This window comes from Mustela erminea, chromosome 19 (assembly GCF_009829155.1).
Source record: "Mustela erminea isolate mMusErm1 chromosome 19, mMusErm1.Pri, whole genome shotgun sequence".
NCBI classification, from domain to species: domain Eukaryota; kingdom Metazoa; phylum Chordata; class Mammalia; order Carnivora; family Mustelidae; genus Mustela; species Mustela erminea.
This window is the reverse complement of record NC_045632.1, coordinates 7,817,449-7,840,575: the sequence shown is the minus strand read 5'-3', so window position 1 is coordinate 7,840,575 and position 23,127 is coordinate 7,817,449. Positions and strand designations below refer to the sequence as shown.

At 39.6% G+C, this 23,127-nt stretch overlaps 2 protein-coding genes across 2 annotated transcripts in view; both read left to right on the top strand.

Moving 5' to 3' along the window:
- The window catches only part of LOC116579166 (putative protein ZNF720), a 58,870-nt gene extending 52,537 nt beyond the window's left edge, over nt 1-6,333 (top strand). The window contains exons 2-4 of the mRNA XM_032324162.1: nt 3,403-3,481; nt 5,621-5,747; nt 6,224-6,333. Coding sequence (XP_032180053.1) covers nt 3,452-3,481; nt 5,621-5,747; nt 6,224-6,333 — 267 coding nt within the window. The 5' untranslated portion in view covers nt 3,403-3,451. The remainder of the gene's footprint in view (nt 1-3,402; nt 3,482-5,620; nt 5,748-6,223) is intronic.
- The window catches only part of LOC116579135 (zinc finger protein 345-like), a 203,283-nt gene that overhangs the window by 55,822 nt on the left and 124,334 nt on the right, over nt 1-23,127 (top strand). The window lies entirely within an intron of this gene.

The window sequence follows — 23,127 nt, the reverse complement described above, 5'->3', positions numbered from 1 at the left end:
TATTTAACCCTTCACCCCACCCCCCTTCCCTCTGGTAACTATTATTTTTTTTTTCTATCCTTAAGAGTCTGTTTTGTGACTTGTCTCTCTCTTTACATTGTTCTCTCTCTGTTCCGTTGCTCTTCTTATTTTTCATTAAAGTAATATTCTAATGTGTTTTCTCTTTTGCTATTTTCTGTCCTATTGTCGAAATATGTATAAGCATATTTACCCAGCCAACAGATCATACCGACTACTCAAAGCTAATTCACCACAGTGTCCCCTCTGGACTCTACAATAATGGCTTCTCTAATAGTTACACGTGGGGACAGATAGGGACCAATTTCAATGCATGGGTAGGGACATCTCTACAACCTGTGTCACCTTGAAAAAGTTATAGAATATGAGCCCTTCACCCTTCAACAACCTTAAATATTTAAAGACAGAAAATTGGTTGGGTATGAAATACTGAGGCACAGAAACAGAAAAATGTTCACCTTTAACCCAGAAGGTTGACCTATAGTCTGCATAGTTTTGGGAAAGAATCAAATGTAGCTGATAGCTACATTCTTAAAGGGTCTCCTGACTGCCTGTCCATCTCACCCATAATTAATATTGAACTGAATGATAAGCACCAGAGAAATTTTGCTAAAGTAGTTATATGAGTAGAAATTCAAAGAAGCATTTATGATCTAATACTTCCTGCATGACCCTTCCCCCTGACCACTAAGCATATAACCACCAGCTCTTTGCAATCAAAGTGCAGCTCTTTCTGCCCCGGGGTCCTGTCCCCCTGCTGCTGGAATAAATTTACTAAGTTTCATCTTAAACATCTCAAGAATTCTTTCCCACCGGATATACTGAATAATAACACAATTTTGTTACCAAAAAAAAAAAAAAAGATTGGCTGTGAGTTGTTCCAAAAGCTAACACTCAAGACGCAGTTTTGACTGGGAAGGAATGTGAGCTTTATTCAGGAGGACAACCACTTGGGAAGAAGGTGGAGTCTTGTCCAAAAACCAGGTCCATAGTTTCAGCCTGGTCCAAAGAGTTGAAAAGGAACTCGAGGCCAGTAATCAATAAAGAGGAGTGCGGTAACCTGTAACACTTCGTGCTTACCTCTTCGTAGCCACAGACATTACTGAGGTGCTGGAGATTGTGTATTGGTGCCCTAGGAGAGAGGTTGTGCAAGAGGGTTCCGATCCAAGTCTTTCTAGGAAACAAGGCACCAACGATCTCTAGATACACAAAGAGGTTTGGTTTATCAATCAGTGGGGCTAAAGGTGCGTGCTAAAATTTAAAGACTGCTAAGCTGGGCAAAGGGGCACTGGCTTGGGTTCTGTAATTTAAAAAAAGATCCTCTAGGTTTATTGTGTTGCTACAAATGGAAGGATTTCCTTCTTTTGTGAGGTTGATTGTATACCAAGAATAAATTAGATGGTGGAACTCTATCAGTAATATAGCTAATATCAGACTTTAACTTTTTATATTATAAAGAGTTGCCTGCCTGGTGTGGCAAACTGTTTTTTGATAAACATTTGCTCTTTCCTTTTTCTTGTGACTATGCTTACCCCTTCTGAAATTCTAAATCCCTACCCCTTCTTAAGTCACAGCAGCATGAAGCGTCAATTCCTTGCCTTTGAGCCTCGTATCTTTGAGGTTCCCCTAATTAAGAAATTATTATTATTTTTCTTTTGTAAATCTGCCTTACATCAGTTTAATTATTAGACTGGCCAAAGACTTGAGAACAGATGAAGAGGGATGGATTCCTTTCCCAACATTCATTCTGTTGTTGAAAACTGACATTCATGCTTCAGACCCAAAATATAATGTGAAGACAGAGTTGGGGATAAAAAGAAACAGCAGCTTTTTTGCTTTGCTCAGCAGACAAGGCTGCAGCAGGTCAGGGCCTTCAAAACTGCAAGCCCACCCAGGGGAAGGGGCTGGGGGGGTTTGTAGGGCAATACAGGATCTAGCCGGTTTCAACAGGAATTGTGTTTGTGCTTCCAGCCTTATTCACTAGGTTTTCAGAGTGGTCCTGGATTCCTGGGGAGGAGGGGGGAAGAAGACGAAGAAAGGGGGAGGGGAAGCTTGCTGAAATGAAAAAGGATACTTAGTTTAATATCAAGCCTTGCTGACATTTTAATGCAGCTATTTTGGTTTTTGTTCAGCAGGATGCTTTTAAGTAGTTTCCCTTTGAGTCGCCAGAATAACTGTATTAAGACCACTTCATATTTTACAGGGAGGAATCACTCAATATTTTCTAGAAGGGCTAAAATCAAGGAAAAGGGTAACACCACATTTCTGTGAAAATACTGAGAAATGTGAATTCTTTTCTATTGCTGATGGGAGTATAAAAACGACATTCACTTTGGGAAACTGTTTGGCAGATACTTAGGAAAATAAATATTTGCCTATTTAAGAAGAGCCTTGTACCATCCCAAAATTTGTGTTTTTGCCATAAGGATTATGTTATACTGGTTTTTTTGTTTGTTTGTTTTTGTTCTTTTTGTTTTTTGAGAGAGAATGTGTGACTGAGCTGGGGGTGACGGGGGAGGAGAGAAGAGGGAGAGAATCTTAAGCAGGCTCCTTGCTCCGCAGAGCCTGACCTCATGACCCTGAGATCATGACCTGAGCCGAAATCAAGTCTGACTCTCATCCAACTGAGCCACCCAGGCGCCACTAGGCTGTTATTTTAAAGAAACAGCAGACAAAGGAAAAGCTCTGAAACCCAGTATGTTGACTTTTGTAAGAGATATTTGCATTTATAAGGGAAAGCTCCATTTGTAAGGGTGTCTCCCTGTGCTGAGCAGAAAGACGGAGAATGTATAAATCTCCAGAAACTGGCCAGTGGAAAAGGCATGGATTTAAATCTGGATAACAATTCTAGCCTTGGTTGCTGTCCTTTGCCTGGTCACCTCCCCCAAATGCTTCCCAATAGGATCACGTGTGGAGTTTCAAAACCGATCATTGCCGGTGCCCTCCTCCTCAGATTCTGCCTATTGGTGTGGGTGGAAAAGACAGTGCTGTTATAATTAAGGACTGCAGGTGATCCACAGTGAGGCCAGGATTAAGCACGAGGGCTCCCCATTAATTTATGAGACTTGAGTAGAGTTTCTGGCTCACGGAGAGGTAACGGGGTCTCTGTTGCAGGAGTCTGGGAGGCTCAGGTCCGTGCAGCATGCAGTTCCTATGCTGAAGCTGAATTTGTGGGCATTGGTGGGAGGGGAGGCCCCCTGAAAGCAGAGAAGGAAAAGTCAGGGATTGGTCTTCAAGTAGGAGCTCATAGTTTCTGAAAGGCTCTGACACAAAGGACTGGGAATTTGGGCCTTTTCTGCATTTCAAAGTCCTGCTGTTAGGCCGAGCGGTTTAGAGGTGCAGACGCACTGTTGGTGGCTTTAAAGGCATTTTCTCCTGATGCAGCTGTGATTTCTCCACGAATCTCTTCTGACAAAGAAATCTAGAGGACGACATGAAAGAAGAAGAAATGGCCCGTTCTCAGGTAAGCCTTGTGTCCCAAGTCAGATGGCCCGTCACTCTTTATCCCCAAATCCCGTTCATTTAGAAATTGCGAATATTGATTCCTCTAGTCACGTTGTTTCTGCTTTATGTGTTCCCCTAATTTTAAAACATTTTCAAAAATGACTCAAGGTTAAGTCTTTAGAACACTTCCCCCCTAAATTCCAGAGCCTTCTCTCCCTTGTCTCCAACCTGTCTTTCAATAGTCTATCAACAATTGTCCCTTTGAATTAAAGTCCTGCAAATGCCATCAATAGTCCCTTGGTGACAGACCCGCAGAGGACAGCACCGAGTCCCAGATTCCTGCTGCTGATCGGCTCCGGCCTTGGATATCAGTCAAGGAAAACATTTCTTGTTAGGTCCCATCTGGATTCTTTCTGAGCCCTGTGTAGACCAGGAGTAAGGAATTGCATGAACAAACACAATGGATTTGAAACCCAGAATAACTCAAAAAGTTTTAGAAAAAAAGAGGAGGATTGCTCTCTAGAATGTGAAAAAGATACTCTATTTAAAGTTGCTAGATATTACAGGACATGAAAACTATGTGAGATTGAACTTCATATAAATGCACTGTATTCTCATAATAGTTTATATTCTGATTTACCGTTTGGGGGCAAAAGAACACACCATTAATAATAGATCCTTGAGGATGCCTAAAGCACTGATCTGTTACCTTCTTTTACTTGGGTTGGTGCTTTCTGACAGATTTCTCCCCTATGAAGTTTGAATTTTCCCCATTATCACTCTTAAGGATCTTAGACAGATTTGCTGAGGGATATGCAGAAACCTTCACAGTTAAAGTGGAAACTTCTTCCTTCTGAGTTTCTTTTGCTTCTAGTTTCTGTTGAGAACCGAGGTAGAAGAAGTGTAGGTAAACTGAAATTCAACTTGCAGACCGTTGATAAATACTTGAGACAGGCAAGAGTATGACATTGCATCAGGAATTCCCAACTGCCTTAATGTTAATGCTCTGCTAGAGGCTAAAAGCTACCAGCTTGACAATAGCCAGACCTCCAGGATCCTGTAAGTCCTCTTTAACATATGAAAATCCCTGCAGAAACTTCCTTTATTTCTACCTCCAACATAAAACTATATTACTAATGGCTTCTCACAAGAACAGTGTAGGTCTTTCTGCCCTGGGGTCCTGTCCCTGTGCTTTAATAAAAAGTTTTCTGGCACCAAAAATGTCTCAAGAATACTTTTTTTTTTTACCTTTAGCTCACAGGCCCCTTCAGGTCCGTTTCCACTGGACAACAAAGGCTTTCACCTTCGTGTAGCAGAGATCATGATTTCTGGGATGGGAAGTTCTAAGTCAGACCTCCATCTTGTAGGTTTTATTTTACTCCACACATAGTTCACAGAGTGACCCTCTATTTACTTCTTTGTATTTTCAAGCAAAACAAAACAAGAATCACTTAATTAACATGTCTGAATGTCTTAAAATCCTGAAGTATAATAGAGTCACAGGTAGAAACTACAGCAGATGGGCCTGTGACACAAAGGAAACTTGATTTGCAGCCAATAAGGAGATCACAGGGAATAACTTCAGAGACTCCCAGGGGCGGGGGGGGGGGGGGGGGGGGCGTTTTCCTTTTACTTGGGGTTCAGATGGAAACTCAGCAAGAGGGGCTTTATCATCTTACATAGAGTTGGGCATATGGTCACACATGCTCGTGATGCCAATACTTGTATACATACTTTGTATGTTATGAAAATGATGTCTTTGCTTCTCCTTCAGTGGAGATTTTCATACTATAATGAGGTGAAGTAACTGTTGGCCACTCCATGGGTTACTCCTTGCTCCATCTACATAGGTATGAGTCAGGGGTTAAAATCAAACTAGGCAGGCCCAAGTGCTTCCTCAGCGCAGTCAAAACTTTTTGTTGGATAGTTTCTGTTTCCAACACAGGAGGCTCTGCCCATGGGGTCTTTCGACTGAAGTAAAAGATAAGGTGGGAAGAGAAGGTTAAGTAAAATGTAGGATAAAATTGGTGGGTACAAGCAGGTGGGCCCTGAAGGTCAGGTCTTGGGGTGTAGCTGGTGACATTAACTCCCTCTTTCAACTTCGGTACCATTGTGAACTCTGTCAATGGCCCCTTGGTGACTGTGGTATTTCTTACAGGGACTGCTGACATTCAGGGATGTGGCCATAGAATTCTCTCAGGAGGAGTGGGGACGCCTGACCCACACTCAGCGGGAACTGTACAGGGATGTGATGTTGGAGAACTACGGACACCTCCTCTTCCTGGGTGAGAAGATTTCCCAAACCAAGGGGTTTTTTCCCTCCTTTGAAGATTGTCTATTAGAGTATTCCTCTTTGAATGATTAGAATTCAGATCCAGGCAGAAAGGGAAGTAAGTGGGGGGTTGTAGATGGAGAGAAAAATCTTCATGATGTTTCCTTTTCAGCCTTAGCGTCCCCTTCCTTGGGAACATCATCACTTCTATAGATTAGTGTTAATACTGAACATTGAAAGCATAAAATAGTACTGCCCACATCATCAACTCCAATTCTTATTCCTTAAAATTGTATTTTGTACTTGGAAGTGGAGGTCATGATGTGACTGTTTGGAACTACCACATGTTCTAAAGGGGCTGTTGGTCAACAGTGTTTGAGAAATCCTTTTCTAGAATTCTGGAATGTTCTCTCTTCCCCACTGAGCACAATAGTAGAATGAAAGTTAGAATCTCCAGTAATACTCCTAGTCATTTTATCTAATAAACAGGTCTCGTTGTGTGGAAGCCAGACCTGGTCATCTTTTTGGAGCAAGAGAAGCAGCTCTGGGATGTGAAGAGAAAGGAGTCAGTAGCCTTCCATCCAGGTATGTGGGAATGAATGAGGAAGATGACAGAGCAGAGGTGCAGGTCTGAAGGAGGAAGATAGATCTTATGCTATGGTTCTAATAGTTTTCCTGAACGGAAATTAGTTTGAGAAGCGTAGTGTTATTTCTCTCCCTCTCACAGAGGAACATCTGCTCTTCACCATTATCAAGCTCTTACATTCTCTAAGGATGCTCCTTTAGCTCCAGTGATGGTCCAACACATCCACAGGGAGGGCCAGGAGACTCCCCTTGGAGTGGGAGGACCTCCATAATCTGAGAGCTTCTCCACTGCCATGAGGGCCCTGGGGAGGTCATCCTATTTCTGAGGAACCCTGTGCTAAGCCCTTTATAAGTTCTGCTTTGCTTCGTGTGAGAAGCGTGTCAGGGTAGTGGCTGGCATATTGGGGTTTGGTGTAGACATCCCAGAACCGTGGAGACAGATATCAAATGTTTTCTGATTTATGCTTTCCAATGTTATGGAGGCTTTAATCTTAATTGTACATAATGGCGACTCACTATATTCATCAGGTAACAAAACACCTTCCTGCAATTAAAGGTATACTCCTTTCTTTCACTATAAAAGTCCATTTTTCTTTTTATCAGCTAACATTAGAAATTTCCACTCTGTGTTCCATTTCTCAGTGGTGAAATAATTTAATATATCAACTTGAATTCTAGAATTTCTTGGTAATTAATGCCATACGGGAGCTAGAACATTTAGAACTCAGAACTTGCAGGCTATAATAAACCTTATTTATTCATAACCACATCATTTTATAATTTTGTATGATATGAAGTTCTTTGACTTCATCAAGTGTGTTTTCACTTTATTAGTTATATATCAGATTCATCTCTAAATTTTTTTACATGAAAACTTGTGTTATGACATGGACATTTGCTTACAAGTATGGTGGACAATTGGTAAAATTCCCATACTTTAAAAAAAAATCTTGTTTATAAATCCAGTTTTACATTTACAGGAAAAATTAGCCATTAGTCTTCTCTTCTGCTTTCCTCAGAATATATCTGAATTTAATCCCAAATATTTATTTCTTATAAAGTGTTTGCTGGCCCATTTTACAATTTTCATGTTGTTTTTATTTTAAAATGAAAGGTTTTTGTTTCAGTGCTTGGTTCTGAAGAATGGTTTAGAGCCTTGCATTCTGTGTAAGAGGAGGAATATATTAATAACATAATACATTTTTTGAATACTTAGTCATAAAATTTTCTATTAGAGCTTTTCATGATTGTATTAGTGAATATTCTTTCCAAGCTTACTGCCAGTGAAGGCATGCCAGTAATTCAAAATGCTTGTTTTTCATCATTACAGTCACAGTTTGAAATTAGAGTTATAAAGAAGATTCCCTTTTAAAAATTTGCCTATTTTTATGTTGATTTCTTTTTGGTTAAATGTTGCCTTCTTCTGGTTCTAGAGTTCCATAATAATGTGCTTCCTTTTGTATGGGACCTTCCATAACATTATTTAGTTGTGGTATCATTTTTACCTGTGTGCCTTGTTATAGGATGAGAGTTGTCAACTTCATACATTTCTAGACAGTGTGAATTTAACTTAAATATGAATCAGGTTTATGCTCTTTACTAATAAAATTACATATGTATCTGTACAATTTCCACCCATACATGCTTTGGTTGTGACTCCTCTTGTGCATTTCTTTGACTGGTTAGTGTTCAGTGAGTATACATCGTGTGCAGATGAGTTGCCACACGAATACGATTAATCTCATCACCTCTTGCAGAACGTGTAGTCTCTTTGCATGAGAGAAACACTTTCTGTGAATGGAAAGCAGTGTTTAAACAATTTCTACTTCTATCATGTTTATGTGTTCAATTTTATCTTTAATTGCAGCATTCTACCCATAATGTGCTTTGATTCCATTCCCATTAACTTTGGTGTCTTCTATACATATTTTCTTTGGGGCTGCCTTGGAGTAAAATTTTTTTGTGGTTATCTTGCTCAAAATTTGTTAAAGGCATAACAAATAATTTTATTTATTTATTTTAACAATTAAATAATTTTAAACTGATATTGTCAACTTCATAGAAAACTCTTCTACTTATTTCCAACCCTGAACCCACTTTCTGTTATCAGTATCACAAATTCTGTCTTTTATGTCATATACTTATTTACCTAGACTTATGATATTTATGCTTTTATTGTTTTTTAATTCTCTAGCAAAAATAAAAGTGACTTGTGCTACCTCATTAATACTGTAGATTACTATGAGTGTGTGAATATTTATGTTTATGGAGAGCTTGTGTTCGCGTGTGATTTCAGTTTCTGCTTAGAATCCTTTTATTTCACCTAGAAAGACTTCCTTTAATGGTTCTTGTAGGACAGATCTACTGGTAAACTTAGAGCAGTTGTTACTTAGGAAAGTCTTCATTTCTACATTCATGGAAATCAGTTTTGCCAGATAGCGTATTCTTGGTGGTTATATTTTGATCTTTCAGTGCTTGAATATATTGTTTCCTGCACTTTTTCCTATAAGGTCTGCTGTGAATCCCACTACTAATCTTACAGGTGCTCTCTTGTACAAGATGAGTTGAATTGCCTTTGTCATGCTGTTCCAAAATTCTATTTTCACTTGGGATTTTTCATAGGTTAATTATAATATGGCACTGTATTCATGTCTTAACGTGTATCCTACTTTAAATTTACCAGCCTTGTTGCATTTGTCCCCTTTCTCCACACATGTGGGAAGTACAAGTCTTTAGTTCTTTTTTTTTTTTTATGATTTTATTTATTTGTTTGACAGAGAGATCACAAGTAGGCAGAAAGGTAGGCAGAGAGAGAGAGGAGGGGAAGCAGGCTCCCTGCTGAGCAGTTAGCCTGATGCGGGGCTCGAACCCAGGACCCTGAGATCATGACCTGAGCTGAAAGCAGAGGCTTTAACCCACTGAGCCACCCAGGCGCACCAAGTCTTTAGTTCTTTATGTAAAAACTCTGGCTCCTTTCACTCTCCTCTCCCTTTGGGGTCCCCTTAGTGTACATATTGGTCCATTTGTTGATGTTCCATGAGTCACTTAGACTCCGTCCTTTTCCACATTTTCTTTTGTCCTCTCAGTAGATAATTTAAAACAAAGCATCCTTAAGTTGTCTCATTCTTTTTCTGCTTGATCAAGTCTGTGACTGACCCCTTGTTGTGTTTTCAAATTCAGTGATTGTACTCTTCAGCTCCCAATTTGTGGTAGATTGTTGTTACATTTCCTGTCTCCTTTGCTTTTTGTTTTGTTCATGCATAGTTTTCCTGATAACAATTAGTTACACTATCCGTTTTCTCTTCTTTCTCCATTAGCATCTTTGTGATGGTTATTTGATTCTGTGTCAGGCAACTAATAATTCTTTATTAATTTAGGGCCAGTTTTGGAGATTTATTTTGTTCCTCTGATTGAAACACATTTTTCTATTTCTTTATATGCCTTGTGATCATTTGTTCAAATTAGGTAATTTAAAAAAAAAAAAATAACCACCTAGCCATGTATTCTGAACTTGGTTTCTGCAGGAGAACACATAGATTAGTAATTTCAGGGGCCCGTCAGACATATTCTGTATTCTTTCATTTGTCTCATCTCAGTTTTTATAATTCCCCAGTTTAAAAAATTGTAGTTCATATTAGAGCCCATGACACTTTCCTCTCTCTGCCTTCAACTACATGGTCTCTCCATTGTTTGAACAAACTGATCACCTTTTCTCTGAGCAACCATTACAGGACATTAAGAGGGCGTGCTCATTCCTTCTGCCTTCCGTGTCACACATGACTAGAACTATTCCAGCGGGTAGCAGGAAAGAAGCCAGGCCTCTGAAGCCTTGAACATACAGGTCATTCATTTGTTTCTCTCCTGAGGGGAGGTAAGAGTGTTCTCACAGTGCTGCCGTGGAGAGTGAGGGAGGGTGAGCAGCTTTTGTGGTCAAGCGTCACAAACTTTCTTTGTCTCTTCCATGTGGCTCTTCTTTTTTTATACTTGGGGGTGCTATGTTCTAAATGCCTTCTGGAGCACTCCAGAAGGCAAGTTGATTCATTTTTGTCTTCATGATAGAACAAAACCCTGGTGCTTCCTTTTTCTCATGGATGATGTACTGTAATGTGTATTAATTTTTCACATTAGAATTTTAACAGTACAGTGAATGGTATAACTTATTTTCTATCTTTCCGTTATGTCTTTCCACACACCATAGGCCTATTGGGAAAGACCAGCGAAGAAGATTTGTTTTCTGGAGTGATATGGAAAGATGTGGCAGCACTGGCCCTGAGTATTTATACTTAATGAATGACTGGGAAGGTGATGGGGGTAGTGAAAGGCAGGCAGGCAGGATGTTATGATGGACATAACCCAAGTGGGAAAATTACCATAATGAAATCCTGACAGACCAGATCAAGGAGGGAAAATATTCAGGGAAAAAACACACCTTAAGTCATTCACAGAACAATGTCTTTGAACCTAGCAATAATAATCCATTTTTCAACGTACATTTTCTCTAGAAGGACATTCGGATATTTTGGGAAGTCACCTAGTTCGTGTTGAAAGTTTCATTCAGGGGCGCCTGGATGGTTCAGTGGGTTAAAGCCTCTGCCTTTGGCTCATGTCATGATCCCAGGGTCCTGGGATCGAGCCCCGCACTGGGCTCTCTGCTCAGCAGGGAGCCTGCTTCCCTTCCTCTCTCTCTGCCTGCTTCTCTGCCTACTTGTGATCTCTATCTGTCAAATAAATAAATAAAATCTTAAAAAAAAAAAAAGAAAGTTTCATTCAAACCATTTCAAATTTAAGAGTGATTTAATCATTCACTGATGCATTTCTGAATATTAGACATTTAAAAATGAAGATAAAAATTCTAAATGTGATTGATTTGAGAAGTCCTTTACAGAGAGTTCATTATTCTCCCACCAACACATTATCCCTCCTTGTTGCATATTCTCTAAATTCAATAAACACAGAAGGATTTTTATCCAAACATCACTGTGGAATACTTATTAGATAATACTTAAATTGGAACAAGTTTTCATGTCTTGTGAACTTAGGAAGGCCTTTAGTGAGGACTCTATTTTCCATAATCACGAGGTATTTATAAAGGAGATAAAACTTAAACCAATGTAATGAATCTGGGGAAGATTCAGTCAAGTGTCAGATCCTAACAAATATCAGAGAACTCAATTTCCAGAGAACCATTATCATAGTAATAAATGTGGGAAATTCTTTTCAGAAAGCTCCAATCATTATATCCTTCATCAAGTGAAAACTTAAAAAGGTATTAAGTGGGGACACCTGGGTGTCTCAGTGGGTTAAGCCTCTGCCTTGGGCTCAGGTCATGATCTCTGGGTCCTGGGATCAAGCCCCCCATCAGGTTCTCTGCTCAACAGGGAATCTGCTTCCCCCTCTCTCTCTTCCTGCCTCTCTGCCTACTTGTGATTTCTTTCTCTCTGTCAAATAAGTAAATAAAATCTTTTTTTAAAAAAAGGTATTAAGTGTGGCAAACCTTTTAACTAGTCTTCAAGACTCACTCAACAACAGACATTTCTTTTTTTTTTTTTTTGAGATTTTATTTATTTATTTGACAGACAGAGATCACAAATAAGCAGAGAGGCAGGCAGAGAGAGTGGAGGAAGCAGGCTCCCTGCTGAGCAGAGAGCCCCATATGGGGCTTGATCCCAGGACCCTGGGATCGTGACCTGAGCTAAAAGCAGAGGCTTTAACCCACTGAGCCACCCAGGCACCACTCAACAACAGACATTTCATAATGGAAAGAAATCTCATAAATGTTAAGTAATTGGTAAAGTCGTTAGCCCTCAAATATTATCCATACATGGTAATACATAGTGGGGGAGAATTCAAATGTAAAAAAATGTGGCAAAGTCTTTAAGCTGAACTATAAACTTCCTGAACATTACAACATACATACTGTATGAACTCTATAAATGTAAAGAATGTGGTAATATTTAATTAATAATTGGAAGTATTCAACATGAAATTATATATACTGGGGAGATACCTTACAAACGTCAAGAATGGTGGTAAAGGGGCACCTGGGTGGCTCAGTGGGTTAAAGCCTCTGCCTTTGGCTCAGGTCATGATCCCAGGGTCCTGGGATCGAGCCCCACATCGGCCTCTCTGCTCAGCGGGGAGCCTGCTTCCCTCTCTCTCTCTGCCTTCCTCTCTGCCTGCTTGTGATCTCCGTCTGTCAAATAAAAATAAATAAATAAATAAGCAAGCAAGCAAGCAAATAAATAAATAAATAAATAAGAATGGTTGTAAAGTCTTTACCTGGAACTGAAGAGCAAGCAGACTGGATAGAAATGTAATGATTCATGGATAATCTCTTTTTAATATAGACTTCAGGAAAAAAGAAACTTTATAAAATAAATTAAAGATGAATTTAAAAAATTAAAGATGGAAATAATTGGCAAAGTATGCAAAGGAAAGGCAAATACATAATCAGAGAAGGAGTGCCTAGGTGGCCCTCTTTGTTAAGTGTCCAACTCTTGACTTCAGCTCAGCTCACGATCTCAGGGTCCTGGGATTGAGCTCCAGGTCAGACTCTGTACCAAATACTTGGTCTTCTCTCTCTCCCTTTCCCTCTGTCCCTCCTTCTGTTCTCTCTCTCTCCAAAATAAATAAATCTTTAATAAAGAAATAAAATCAGAGAAGTCACAGCAGAAAGTAGTAAATCAGTACCACTTTTCAGATAAGATTCTGAATCAGCGTATTTATTATTGAGAAAACTCCAAATTTAAATTATTTAGATCGATTACATTGTAGCATTGGATAGTGCAGGCATGAGGGACACCAACCCCCTCTAGAACTGAAAATATGTGTGTAATTTTTGAGTCCCCAAACTTAAAACCATTCCTACTTTACCATGCAAATACGGTATTGTTGACTCAAAACCTCATGTAGAACATTAACATTTAATCATCCCATTCTTAGTATATCGTCCATATTCTCTGCAGGATTTTTATAATAAACTAAGGTGGAGAAAAAATATTAAGGAAATCATAACAAAGAAAAAACATGCTTACACTGTTGTACTATATTTATAAGAAAATATATCTATGTATAAGTAGACCCACACTGTTCAAACCCATGTTATTCAATGGTCAAAGGTATTTGTTAATATTACTGAAAGGATCAAGGAGGTTGAATGTCTGGAAAGGGGTAATTAGTTTCACTGTGTCTCTTTTTTTCTTTTGACCGTATTGGAGATATTTTCCATGGCAAATATTATTAATTTTACTCTTAAATCATCTCATGCTAAGACTTAAGTGCTCATGGGCATGCAAAATGATTTCATTGTTGCTGTCTCACAGACATGAGGGGCTGTTGTATGATGAGAATTCATTCACACCTACTTTTCCATGGGCCATTAAAGGTGCTGTAATGTAAAATGTATGAAGAAAGTTGTTTGTGGTTGACATATAAGAGTAAAATAAGTCATGATGAATTAAGTATGCAGGACATTATTATTTGCATTTTAAAGTAAAACAAACATTCTAAATTTTAAGTATTTTTGCTAGTTGCTGTTTACGAAGAATATGGTGATACTTTATTTAAAGCTGGATATATCTTCATAGGAATTTCTGCAAGTCAAGAACATTAGCTATTCTGTTGAAATAAATTTTCACAGATAACTGAGGGATGAATAGGGAACACTTCCATAAAAGTGTGTAAAATTATTGTGAATCCACGTTTACTCAATAATTAGCCTCAGTTTGAAAAGACTCAGACGCACAACTCAGAGATCATTATATCAGAGGAACAAGAATGTTTCTTGAATCTTGTGATGGGTATTTTGACCAGTGATTATACAATGATTTTGCAATAGTTTGTTTACAATGCATTTGAACTCAATATATTCTCATTCATAACACTAAATGGATTTAATGTGTTAACATTGATATATGTTATGTGAAGTGTTATCCTGCACCACTTTAGCCTGCCTCAAGATCATCAAGGTTGCAGGTAGACAGACAAAGTACACTTGCTCCTTGAACAACATGGGTTTGAACTGTATGGGTCCACTTACAGTCAGATCTATTTATAGCAGTATTATGTATGTAGTATCTCCTTCTGATTTTCTTAACACTGTCTTCTTTTGAGCTTCCTTTTTTGTAGGAATACCAAATATAACACTTACATGAGTATGTATTAATTGACTGTTCTTGCTAAGGTTTCTATTGAACTGTAAGTTATCAAGTGTTGGGAAGTCAGATTATACACAGATTTTCAACTACACGGGGGTGGGTACACCGAACCCCTGCAGTTTTCAAGGGGCACTTGTTAAAGCTGTGGGATGGTATCACTAATGTTTTGTTCCTAGTGGCCCTAAATCTCAAATTATTTGAGATTAATTTTCCCCACATTTATGTATTACATCTTTTCTTTCTATTTGAACTGCTCTGACATGGTATTTTTAATAAGGATGATATAGAAGTATTATTGAGAGTGTAGCTAAACAATTTCTTGATACTGCTGACTTGGATTCCAGTTTGTATAACCAGACTGCATTCAGGGCATGTGAACTGACTGTAGATCCACCCAACAGCACATACACTAGACAAAAGCCCACAGTCATAAGCGAAGGTAAGTTCCTATATGACCTCCCCAGTAGTAAATGTGAAAATGTGTCCACTCCCAGTATACTTACTATAAGCATCCCTTAAGGAAGACCCCGCACAACTTACCATACTCTGTTCATTTTGGTTTGAATTGTGCATTCTGGACTTCGGCCCAGGAACTCCGGAGCACACCAACCATGGACCCTAAGAAAGACATCTGCTCTGGTTCTTGCCATTTTCTCGGCCTACACTCGGTCTTGACCTCTTCACAGTGTCCCAAGACATATTATGTACATCTTCCAGGATCTCTGAGTAGTAAACTTTACTTCAATATCTTTGTTTTTTTAAATTGAACTGTGGCTCATGTGTCTAATGCCCAGGGGTTCTACTTAACTACAGCTAATTGAACAAAATCACTAAGATACTCACTAAGATAATATTAGCTATATTTACAGAATTCTCAATCAGTATTTTGAAAATGTCACCCTATATTTTTCTCTGCTTATATTGTTTTTGTCAGCATACAGAACACAGAGGTTTATGGTTTTGATGTGCACAGAATACGATATGTGATACTGAGCTAAAGATGTATTTTGGAGTAAAAGAACTAACTAGGAACAAGTGTGTGTGTGCGTGCGTGTGTGTGTGTGTGTGTGTGTTTACACGTATATTTTCAGAAGGAAGGGGAATCTTGGATCTGAAGAGATAATTTCCAAATTTAAAAGTTGATGATTTCTTGCTTAGCAAAATAAGTCAATTGGAAAAAGACAACTATCATATGATCTCCCTGATATGAGGAAGTGGGGATGCAACATGGGGGGTTAAGAGGGTAGGAGAAGAATAAATGAAACAAGATGGGATTGGGAGGGAGACAAACCATAAGTGACTCTTAATCTCACAAAACAAACTGGGGGTTGCTTGGGGGAGGGGTGTTGGGAGAAGGCGGGGTGGGGTTATGGACATTGGGGAGGGTATGTGCTATGGTGAGTGCTGTGAAGTGTGTAAACCTGGCGATTCACAGACCTGTACCCCGGGGATAAAAATATATTATATGTTTATAAAAAATAAAAATTTTTTTTTAAAAAGTTGATGATTTCCTAACAAAAACAAAGGTTCATAATGGGAATAATTTTCTCTACATTGCATTGTATTTATTTTGCCTAAACGTCATATATGTTGTTTTGAGAATCTCCCCATGCAAATCCTACATTGTCTACCTGGCTATGACTCATGTAGGATGTACTCTGTTTTCCTTCCCCCAGTATTCAGGAACTATTGCTTATATGACTTGCTCATGAGTTTCATGATTAGATTGCAAGAAAGCACATGGTGTTCAATGTTAATTTGAATATGGGTATAATTCTACAGTGATCATATTCTATGTAGTTGAATTGACACATTTCATGTCTTTTCTTTTCAATTGGAGAAGAACATTAAGATTTCTGTACTTATTGTACTTTTCCCTTCTTGGAAATGATATTATCCATGTTATTCACATCACTGCAACAATTTGGTAAATGAAAACTTCAAGACTTTATGAATCCTGGGTTGTTTTAACATTGATTTGAAGGGAATAAACATGGGATGGTACTGATGTTAGTAGATGTTCTAACTTAGGAAGAAAACAACATTCTATTAGGAGTCATGATGTAGTCCAAGGGAAGAAATGAAAAATTTATAGGATATAGTTGTGAAGTGAAATCCTTAAGTGGGGAGAGGACACTTGTCCAAGGCTGCATTAATGACCCTGAATCTAGAAATACAAATTTTACTTGTTTTCTTTCAAAATCATCTCTAGCGCTGTCTCCTCATCTCCGTTCCGATGGCACAGGCATCACAGCTGTACTTCTTCCCTTTATTATAGAGACCCAACTTTCACTGCTATCTCCCCCTCCCACATTAGCCATGCACGCCCTTGTAGGTTCTTATGAGTAGCTTAGAATTTTTTAATTCAATCAGAAATGGTTGGTAGCTGGATCACTTGAGGCTGAATCTGAGCTTGAAATACAATGTTGTCACCACTTTGCTGTAAGAACAGGAAACACAGTGGGCCACAGGATTACCTGAGGCACTTGGTACTAAGGAGAGTTGTGAGGACAGAAAAGATATGATGATGGTTTACTTCTATAGGAAGTTAAGTTCTGCTAATAGAAAATATGGAGAACTGAAATGTGAAGACAAGATGTGTTAAGGAGCTCCCTTTGGCACCTGCAAGGTCTTGGGAAGCTACTTGTGTTGAAGAAATGTAGCAGAGGTGGGGATGGGGGAATATGTGCTCATTTTCCATGATTGCAGGGAAGTCACATCCTTTTCTTGTGATTTAATGCCCACCCTGGATGTACTGCAGACCAGTTACTGGTCCAGATGTGTGGTGGTGGGTAGAGAAGGGCTATTGGCTGATTTAAACGTTGTGGGCATAGCTTTAAAATGTCACAAGACAGAGTAGATTTTCAAGATGAAGAAGGCTGCTGCACAGTAATATGCCGAACCAGCAAGATGTGGTGTGGATCCACAAAGCACTGGTGTCCTGGGTGTATAACCCCGACATAGGTCTGATCCAGTGTAGATGGGTGACCTTCCAAGGATGCTGACCCACAGCGGGCAGGGCCCTCCCTCACTTCCACTCAGCCCCATGATGAGTCTGTCCTGTGCTCTGGACTGTGTGCAAGGCACTGATTCGTTGGGAAGGTGGTCACCAGTCGCTGGCAGTGAGCATTTCTGATTCAGGCTACCCAGTTTTTAGGCTAGATGTCCCTGTGTTGTTTGTTTGTTTGTTTTCACAGGCCGTGCTGTCCTTATTACCTATCCTGACCTGAGTACAGAGAGGATTTTTATCCATTGTAGATATCGATAAATTAAATTGGGTGGTATGTTACTCTCACGTTTAATATTGGATCATTTGAAGGATAACAGCTCATTTTTCAGTACCTGTTATTTTGTGGTCCACTACACCATGAGAAGTGCATGTGTATGTATAGGAAAGAAGCTGTATATTTTGAGTTATGTGCACAGTGAGTAGGTAGATGCTTAAGTCTGTTGGAGTGGCTCAGACACTCTTTTTTTTTTTAAAAGATTTTATTTATTTATTTGTCAGAGAGAGAGCGCGAGCGAAAGCGAGCACAGGCAGACAGAGTGGAAGGCAGAGTCAGAGGGAGAAGCAGGCTCCCTGCGGAGCAAGGAGCCCGATGTGGGACTCAATCCCAGGACGCTGGGATCATGACCTGAGCCAAAGGCAGCTGCTTAACCAACTGAGCCACCCAGGCTTCCCTGGCTCAGACACTCTTAGAGTGTCCTCTCATTTTTCCATGTCTTTTCTCTGGTGTTGTCCACCCCTAGCTGTTGTGTTCCTGCTTGTTCTGTCACGGCTCCAAGATTCCTGCCCCACCACCGGGCATCAAACCATGTGTAAATCAGCAAAGGAGGCAGTGTAAATCTGATAGGACTTGAGAAATTTGATTTGAGGCCTTTCTGTTTTTATTCAGGGAGGGTCATTCTCCCCAAGCACTACTCTCTCCATGTCACAGACCAGCACTCTGTCATTGCTGCCAGTCTAAGTACAGAGATACAACTGTAGCACGGATGGACATGTTTGTGAATGGCTCTTGTTCTCAGAACTGTTTCCCAGCATATGACAGAAAGGCAATCACACTTTTCCTTGAAATCACGTGTTAGAAAATCCCCTGAAGTTTACAGTGTCCTTATCCTTAATGCCCAGGTGTTTTATTCTGTATGTTAATGGCGTGCTGTTGAAGAGCTCCTTAAGCTGCAATTATTTATGGTCTTAGGGTAAAAGTCTTCGAATACAGCATTATAGTGAGAATGTTCTATTCAATCCCATCTTTTTAAAAATTTTTTATTTTTTATAAACATATATTTTTATCCCCAGGGGTACAGGTCTGTGAATCACCAGGTTTACACACTTCACAGCACTCACCAAAGCACATACCCTCCCCAATGTCCATAATCCCACCCCCTTCTCCCAGCCCCCCTCCCCCCAGCAACCCTCAGTTTGTTTTGTGAGATTAAGAGTCACTTATGGTTTGTCTCCCTCCCAATTCCATCTTGTTTCATTGATTCTTCTTCTACCCACTTAAGCCCCCATGTTGCATCACCACTTCCTCATATCAGGAAGATCATATGATAGTTGTCTTTCTCCGCGTGACTTATTTCGCTAAGCATGATACGCTCTAGTTCCATCCACGTCGTCAATCCCATTTTAATATATAACATATGTATCAGTGTCTTGATGCTTTTCATAACTTACTTGATAAAATATTTGCATATGTTTCAATTCACTTTAATTTGGATTGTTTTCATTTTGAATGTGAACAAAAGTGTATTTAGGAATTAGTGTATTTAGGAATGTGAACAAAAGTGTATTTGACCCCAGGAAGCTCAAGGACGGTATTGAGAAAAGCCACAGAAGGAAGAGGAGGAAGCCGAGATAGACTCTGTTAGCTTCAGATTCATTTATGAATAAGGAAAATGTATGTTTGTGTATGTTGTATGTACATGTGTCACAACAGTAACATGACCACAAGCATGGAGATTTCTGAGAGGGACTTCTGTGTGGATAGCTCGGGACTGACCTGTGACTTAATTGCTGCAGAGGTTATCAAATTTAGTCTGAGTCAGAATCACCTGGAGTTTTTTTTCTTTTTTAAGATTTTATTTAATTATTGGACAGAGAGAGATCACAAGTAGGCAGAGAGACAAGCAGAGAGAGGGGGGGAAGCAGGCTCCCCGCTGAGCAGAGAGCCCAATGTGGGGCTCGATCCCAGGACCCTAAGATCATGACCTGAGCTGAAGGCAGAGGCTTTAACCCACTGAGCCACCCAGGTGTCCCCACCTGGAGCATTTTAAATCTTTTATTGCTCTTCCTATCCTCACATTGTCATGGCATCCATGGCAATAATTCTGGGGTACAGTTCCCCAAATTTCCTTTCCTGCACATTCTTAGATGCCTATGTAGAGAACACACATTGAGAACCATTGTCTGGGGACACATTTATAGTTGTTTTCTTCGGGAAGGGTATTAGCCAATGCAAAATGTATCAGATACACAGGAGTGTAGTCTTGGTTCTTTGGGTGTGAAAGTGGACTCGTGTGTGCTGGGCCTTTTCTGTTTTTATGTTTTTCTTCTTTTTTTTTTTAAATTTAATTTTATTTTTTCAGTGCTCCAAGACTCATTGTTTATGCACCACATGCAGTGCTCCATGCAATCCGTGCTCTTCTTAATACCCATCACCAGGCTCACCTATCCCCACTCCCCACCCCTCAGTTTGTTTCTCAGAGTCCACAGTCTCTCATGGTTCATCTCCCCCTCCAATTTATCCCAATTCACTTTTCTTTTCCTTCTCCTAATGTCCTCTGTGTTATTCCTTATGCTCCACAAGTAAGCAAAACCATATGATAATTGACTCTCCCTTCTTGACTTATTTCACTCAGCATAATCTCCTCCAGTCCTGTCCATGTTGATATAAAAGTTGGGTATTCATCCTTTCTGATGGAAGCATAATACTCCATTGTATATATGGACCATATCGTTTTTATCCATTCGTCTGTTGAAGGGCATCTTTGCTCTTTCCACAGTTTGGCGATTGTGGCCATTGCTGCTATGAACATTGGGGTACATATGTGTTTTTATATGTGATGCCTGTCCTCTGTGTCTTCTTCTTAGTTGTCAACCAAAGAGCTATTCAGACGCATCTTTGTGTTTTGGGGTGGAATTTTCACTTTGAAACCTCATAGAGGCTATTCTGTATATAGATCTCTAGGGGAATCATGTATCAAAGAGGAAAGAATCCACACACAGGTCACCTTCTGGAATAACATTTGACCTGGGTACCTCATGTTGATGTGTAGGGTATCCTGGTACAAATCCTGCCTCTACCAATATTGAGATGATCCCTAAATCTTACTTTAAGTAAATTATTTCTATCAGTAGGAGGGCAGTAATATTAGCACTAACCTATAGAATCAAGAATATTAAATATATTGTAATAGATAAAGCATCAATAACCATGGGACATTCTTTGTCCATACTATACAAAGGAACATTTCAGACTTTAGTGAATATTTTGGATTTTGTTTTTCATAGAAAAGATAGCCCACAAGTCAAATTTTATGCTGGATCTTCTCTTATGGAATGTGAGCGTTGACCCTTGGAATAACTGACTAGCCTGTGTGCCTTTGCAAATTGGAAAGAGTTATCTGGTCCAGACTTTTCTTGGAATCCTCATTTTTATGTTAATAGAGGGTAGACTTGTGTCCATTGGCATCTATGGGTACCTGAATATTTTCCAAGCCAATACTGCCAAGTCCCTGTTCAGGTGGGTCCAGAGGTTCTGTTCAGACATTTGGCAGAACTGATGGCTGTTCCCAGCTGCAATGAACTGCAGTAGGCTAGGCTCTGAGACTGCGCTGGTTCACTGTTCAAGCTCCCTGGTCCTTCAGAGTTAGGATTATGCTCAACACTAGGGCTGTCCTCTGGGCTTGGCTCTCTCCCCAAGTGGGCCTGTATGATAGGCTCTGGTGTTGCCCAGAGTCTTTGTTCAGACTTGCTGGTGGGGCAGGAGTAGAGACTGCGAGATGGAACCCAGTCTCTTCTGGCAGTCTTCTGAGATCTGAGCCCTGGTTACTATAAGCTATTCCCACCTTCCCCGTGTCTCTATGATCCCCAGTGGGCCAGCACCACAGCTTTACCCAGGAATCCCCATGAAGGGAGATCTATGTGGACAACTGAGGAAGAAGTAGAATGCCATTTGGAGAATGCTGGATGTCTACCACTCACTCTCTCTCTCTCTCTCTCTTTTTTTTTTTTTTTTTTTATTTGGTTGAAGAATGATAGTTGTAGGTGTATCCTGGTGGGTCACTGTGTTGGTCTGGGGGAGGTGCATTGTGATCAACCTGAAATTGCTCTTCTTACCCTTTTCATGTTGTCCTTCTTGATCTGTCAACCAGGGTGTGTTTTAGCCTCACCCTTGAGTACTGTGATTTGTCCGCTGATGTCTTGTGTGAAAGTTGCTAATTGAGCTTATGAGAATTACTGATGCCTGAACTATGTATTTCACCATCTTTTCTTTTTTTAGAGAGAGGGAGAGAGAGATGGGAGAAGAGCAGAAGGAGAGGGAGAGAGAGAACCCCAAGCAGGTTAGATGCCCAGCACGGAGCAGGGCATGTGAGTTGGATGTGGGGATTGATCCCACAATGCAGAGATTATGGCCTGAGTCTAAATCTGGAGCGGGACACTTAACTAGTCACCCAGTCCCCCACTTTTACCATCTCAGTGTTCTCAGCCCTCTTTGATAATTATTTTAATGAGCTAAAAATAAATGTTTCCCTAGAGACATGTATTTATATGTGTATATTTATATATGCGTTTTGTATAAATATGCACACACATATATGTAGATTGTTTGTTTTCCTCCAGTTAGAATATTGAAATGTGTGCAGATTTAAATATTGAAATATAACACTATGAATAACAATAACTAAATCCTTTGTGTTTTTTGTTTTTGTTTACTCTTGCAGAGATAATTTAATTTTTTAATTTTTTTTAAATTTAAATTCAAGGGGCGCCTGGGTGGCTCAATTGATTAAGCGACTGCCTTCAGCACAGGTCATGATCCTGGAGTCCCAGGATAGAGTCCTACATCAGGCTCCCTGCTCAGCAGGGTGTCCGCTTCTCCCGCTGACCTCTCTCCTCTCATGCTCTCTCTCTCTCTCTCAAATAAATAAATAAAACCATTAAAAAAATTTAAATTCAATTAATTAACACATAATGTTACACTGGTTTCAGAGATAGAGGTCAGTCATTCATCGGTCTTATATAATACTCAGTGCTCATTATACCACATGGCCTCCTTACTATTCATCACCCATTAACCCCATTCCTCCATCTTTGTCCTCTCCAGCAACCTTCAGTTTATTTCCTATGATTAAGAGTCTTTTATAGTTTCTTTCCCTCTCTGGTTTCTTCTTGTTTCATTTTTCCTCTCTTTCCCTATGATCCTCTGTTTTGTTTCTTAAATTTTGCACATCAATGAGTCATATGATGATTATTTTTCTCTGATTGACTTGTCTTAGCATAATATAGTTCCATCCACATCAATGCAAACAGCAAGATTTCAATTTTTTGATGGCTGAGTAATACTCCACTGTGTATATACTTTATATATATTTATATATTTTTTAATTTTAATTTTTTATTAACATATAATGTATTAGCCTCAGGGG